Raw genomic sequence first — 5,224 nt, 5'->3', positions numbered from 1 at the left:
ATTGCGCCCCCATGCGCCCTGGAATTGGCAAGTGGGTAAGTGGCATTGCGCCCTCATGCGCCCTGAGCGACGCTGTATTTCTATTGGTCAAATATGAAAAACATGCATTGTTTGTTGCCTAGCAACTGATACCTATAAAATCCCCCGAATCCGCTCTTTCAAATGAGACCTCGTGCAAGCTTGTACAAGTAATATTGTCCAAGTTACGAGTGTTTTAAACCGTGCTTTTGCGAAAAAAATTGAAATATGGCTGAAGCGCTTCGTATGTTCGATAGTAGCGAAGAAGAAGAAGATTTCGAGGGCTTTTTGATCGACGAAACGGTTGAAGAGACACGGCCAATCGCAGCGGGAACATCGGCGATTACGTGGCGAGAAATAGCGGGCGAGTCAGACGAAGAAGAAGAAGATTTTTTCGGTTTTTTGGACATCGAAGTAGAAGAGATTGAAAGCGAGAGCGATAGCGAGAGTGATAGTGAGATAAGTAGCGACGATTTTATTGATATTTTTGAATGGAAAGATAGTTTAAGTAGTGTAAATGTTGAAGACTTCACTGCCGACTTTGGTCCTTGTCATGGGTTGGGTCAAGATGCTACCCCTAAAGACTTTTTCGACTTGTTTTTCGGCGATGAATTTCTTGATCATGTTGTGCATGCTACTATTTCCTATGCTCGTTCAAAAGGTGACCAAAATTTTTCGACCGACCGCGATGAGATGTCTGTATTTTTTGGATTGAACATTTTAATTGGCATCAACCGCCTACCCAGAATCAGTCTCTACTGGGATTCAGATATATTTTTGGGAAATCCTGGCTTCAAAACTACAATCCCTTTGAGACGGTTTTGGATTTTGAAAAAGTATTTTCACATTTCGGACCCGCGGCAAGAAAACGCAACCGATAAACTTACAAAAATTCGGCCCCTGATTTCAAAGCTCGAAAACGCTTTTCAAAATGCTTATGTACCAGGAAAAAATATTTCGATTGACGAAGGTTTGGTGAAATTCAATGGTCGTTTATCTTTCAAGCAATATATGCCTAAAAAGCCAAACAAATTCGGTATTAAAGTTTGGATGTTAGCCGATTCGGATACCTACTACGTGCCGCGTTTTCAAGTTTACTTAGGTAAACAACAAAATGACAACGAAAATGATGCGGAAAAGGCGCAAGGTCTCGGTTTCAAAGTCGTTGATTTTCTGGGAAAACCCTACTTTAATGATACCGACATTTTTTTCGATAATTATTTTTCTTCGATCTCCCTGCTTCAGCATTTGTTGGAAAACAAAACTTACGCATGCTCGACCTTGCGCCACAACAGGAAGAACTTTCCTGTCGATTTTAAAAACATAAAACTCAAGCGAGGTGAAATTAGAACTAGGCAAAATGGTAATTCGGTTTGTTTGGTTTGGCAAGATAAGCGCTTAGTTACGATTCTTTCGACCAATGTCGATCCCGAGCCCCAAGTTTTCGGCCCTTTGGATGAGCGCACTGGAAAAACAAAAGCCGTGCCGGAAGAAGAACGCAAAAAACCCGCCGTCATATCTGTTTACAATAAGTATATGAACGGCGTGGACGTAAACGACCAATATAGGAGCTACTACCCTGTCGGATCTCCATCAAAAAAATGGTGGAAGTATTTGACTTGGTTTTTCGTTAATATTTCAATCGTAAACGCGTATATTCTCCAAAATTTGCAGACTGATCGACGCGATCGGTTGAAACACTTAGAGTTTCGGCTTGCCCTGGCAAGGCAACTTATTTCGACCTATAACGGCTACAAGAGAATTTCTAGCGGTCCGACTAGCCGTAAAAAAGAAACTCCTGTGGGTCAAAATGTCAAAGGCCATAGTTTAGTGAAGTCTTCAGAGCAAAACGAGCGTGTGTGATGTGTGCGAAAGTTGGAAGAAAGCGTGCGTCGGGTAGAACTTTTGAGAGCGTTTATAAATGTGCTCAATGTAATGTAAACCTTTGTAGATTAAGAGCTTGTTTTAATGAATGGCATGAATAAATTTAGTCTAATCTATAGACAAAATCTTCTATGGTTTTTATCTTGTTTTAAAAAAATAAATAGTTTATATAAAAAACAAAAAACTGGCCTTTTGCCAGGCAGTTGCCGAAAAAAGAAGCCCTGAAATGCAGTTCTTCTGAAAGCCGCGTTATAGCACGCTAGTAAAATCTCAGTATTTTTCCCTCAGAGGCTTACTTATTTTACTCAAATTTATATTATATCAATGATGAATTTTCTGTTAATATAATGAGCTCAAAATCAGTGTTAGACAACCTATATTTATAGGTCAATTTCGGCTATAAATATTTTTTTCTTTGGTGCAAAAAACTATGCCTCAGAAGTCACAAAATAATTTGAAGCAAGTCAAAAATCAACTCTTGAAAAAAACCTTTTTTTGATTGTTTAGCAATGCAAAATCTTTTATATTTAAAATCCAAGCTTTAGAAGTATTTTTAAATATAAAACTCAAAACAAAAATTGTTGAAACATCAAAATTTTAGGGAAATCTGGCTTTTGAATATTCATTACCCAAAAATAGCCAAAAAAAGTTTTAAAAATCAGAGATGTGTAAATTGTGCTGTCTTGAAAATAATTTTTTAATGGATGTTTCCCGTATCATTTAAATAAAAATGAAACCCTGTATATTAATCTAAATGTTTCCTAAATTTCAAGAGGTTTTATTAATTTGGCAATGAGTAACAGCCATTTTTGTGAAGGCAGTCATTAATTCCTAAAATCGGCCATATTGTTTGCAACTTAGTGGGGTAGAACTATTGCAACAGTCTGCAACTTAATGAGTTAAATGGGTTCCTGAAACGAAGGCAACAAACGAGACATTCAGTGGGCACACAAACTTTTAAATTAGTCAGAAACATTTTGCTCACCTTTTATGAACACTTGTTTATTTCATAACTGTTTCCTGTTCTTCGTATTTGTGTTTAAAAAATCTGATTTCTTGTTGTCATATCAAAAATATATTTTTTTTTCAAATTCAACTTTGTTTACGTGTTTTTTCTGCTCGCCAATGTTTGCCCGAACGTTTTCCGAACCCTTCCGAAACAAAACAAAAACACACGCGTGGAACCCACGCAACAACCCCAAAAATGCTGACGCTGCGTGTTTTGCCGCTATATGGGGGGGATTAACTACTTGCGCACTATGTCCATTTACTACAACGAATTGTACACACGAACATAGTAAATTTTTCATGGAATTTCAGAGTGAGTAGCATTGAGAAAATTCCAGAAACATATAACTTTTGCTTAACGCATGCCACTTTTCCAACTTGTTGGATATATATTTTGGCGATGGTGCATGCATTAATTTATATGCTCTACTTGCTGTTCTTTAGTACTGTTAAGATGTGGAACTTCTTTTTGACGTTTATATGATTTTTTTCTTACATTTCCATTAGCGTATCGTCTAATGCCCTCTGGCGGTGTTCTGTGAATGTAATCGTTTCTCTAATAGAAAAAAAAGTCTTTTCAGGTTTGATGGAAAAAAAGACAAAAAAAAATGACGAATAAGAACACGGATAAAAAATCGTGTTATAATTTGTTAATAACATACAGGCTTCCAACTCGGTTTTCTGGATTTTGGGCAGCAACTAAACTAATTTCAGACTCTTCATTTAACGTGTCAGGTACCACGATGACCTCCGGTTGTTCATGCTGCGTACTAACATTATCGGGTAGAGACGTTGCAGGAGTTATTTCAACAGAACTGGTCAGCTCTTGATCCCAAAATCTTTGTTCAGCTTCAATGCCTTCATCTTCAATATCAGTGTGACTGAACAATAATACAAAATGATAGAAAACATGAAAATACGTATTCGTCGTTTTATTGCCCGTAAGCAGTATTAATTACCTAATCTTCTTAAATATTGGAAAAAAATAAAACCGTTTCTTCATGAAACGAGACACACCTTAAAGGACTAATATCACCGTTTGCTTCCCCAATTGTTTCATTATGTCTACCAGCATCATTTGAGTCCTGTATTTTGATGTGTGTTGCAAATATCATTAAAATTTATTCAATAGATTTTACGACTCCAGTAACATGGGCTGATTATTTTGGTACTCACATGAGAAACTGTAATGTGCTGTTGCATTTCACTGATGGGAACAAGTAAATGACACGTCAAACACTCTTCGTACTCTACAGAGGTGTTTAAGCCTATCGTCAAAGGAATGCCTACTTGCAAAGGCCGCACATATATCCTTCCGGTCCCAAAGCATCTCAATTGCTCTGCATCACAGCTGCCATGGCTGACGACATATAGCTCCTTTCGGCAGGTCTCTTTTGCCAGAAGGAGCTGAAACCCTCCTGCATTTTTCAACTGTGGGTAAGTGCTGTGAATTGAATAAAATATATTACCTATTAGGATAATTTGGAAATTATTTACATTACAGTCATAAATTCTGAATAAATTGTGTTTCAAAATTATGTTTTAAAATACATACGTATGCAAAATATCCTTGACAGCAGTAGCTGAAGCAGTTGAAGGAAATTTAACACGTTTTTCACCCAAGCCATTTCGGTGCAATTTCAATTTTTCAGCTGTGGACGGCGAAGTGCAGTCATCCTTGTCGACCAAACAAAAGATGGTCTTTGTAAAATATTTTTCTAAATCAAATGTTCATACATGAATAAGCATTACATTGTTTATCACTGCGCAAAAGCACAAAAAATGGTAAACTTTATGTAAATATGGTTCTTTCTGAACATATGGGCAGTGGTTACTGTATTATTGATTATAGTAATGCATATAGTAATGAATTTTCTGGATACAATATAATACCTCTTGCAGTTCTTCCATTCCCTCTGCTTGGTCCTCTGCTTCGTCCTCTGTATGGGTGAAATCTCTGAAAAAAATAAAAAATATGTGTCATTTGTATCAATTCAATATACACACTTGAAAAATAAATCAAAGTCAAAATATGTTATTTAACAAGGGAAAAAAATATCATTACTGGTTCAGAACTTTGGAAAATGTGCAATATATTATTACTAGCCTGTGTTTCACTTTAAACATAAAGATAGCTATGTCTCCTGTTTACATGTCTGCTTTAGCTTTTTCCAATCATGACTCTTGCAAAAATGCCAGACCATTTATAGATTGTCAACTTAACATTTACTGGCATCAGTTTTCACAATCTCATCAATACTCTGACATGCATGCTTGCATTTTTACACAGTTGAGATATGCTCTTCAAAATCTA

General features: G+C 36.6%; 1 protein-coding gene across 1 annotated transcript; it reads left to right on the top strand.

The window, feature by feature from the left end:
- Positions 1-246: 246 nt before the first annotated feature.
- Positions 247-1,337, top strand: LOC114528305 (piggyBac transposable element-derived protein 4-like). The gene is made up of 2 exons (XM_028549937.1): positions 247-1,165; positions 1,264-1,337. The coding sequence occupies exons 1-2, from the start codon at positions 247-249 to the stop codon at positions 1,335-1,337; spliced, it is 993 nt and encodes a 330-aa protein (XP_028405738.1).
- Positions 1,338-5,224: the final 3,887 nt, after the last annotated feature.

The sequence above is a fragment of the Dendronephthya gigantea genome, unplaced genomic scaffold, assembly GCF_004324835.1.
Source record: "Dendronephthya gigantea isolate DGI-Jeju-01 unplaced genomic scaffold, DenGig_1.0 000049F, whole genome shotgun sequence".
NCBI classification, from domain to species: Eukaryota; Metazoa; Cnidaria; class Anthozoa; order Malacalcyonacea; family Nephtheidae; genus Dendronephthya; species Dendronephthya gigantea.
This window is presented reverse-complemented; position numbering and strand designations above follow the sequence as displayed.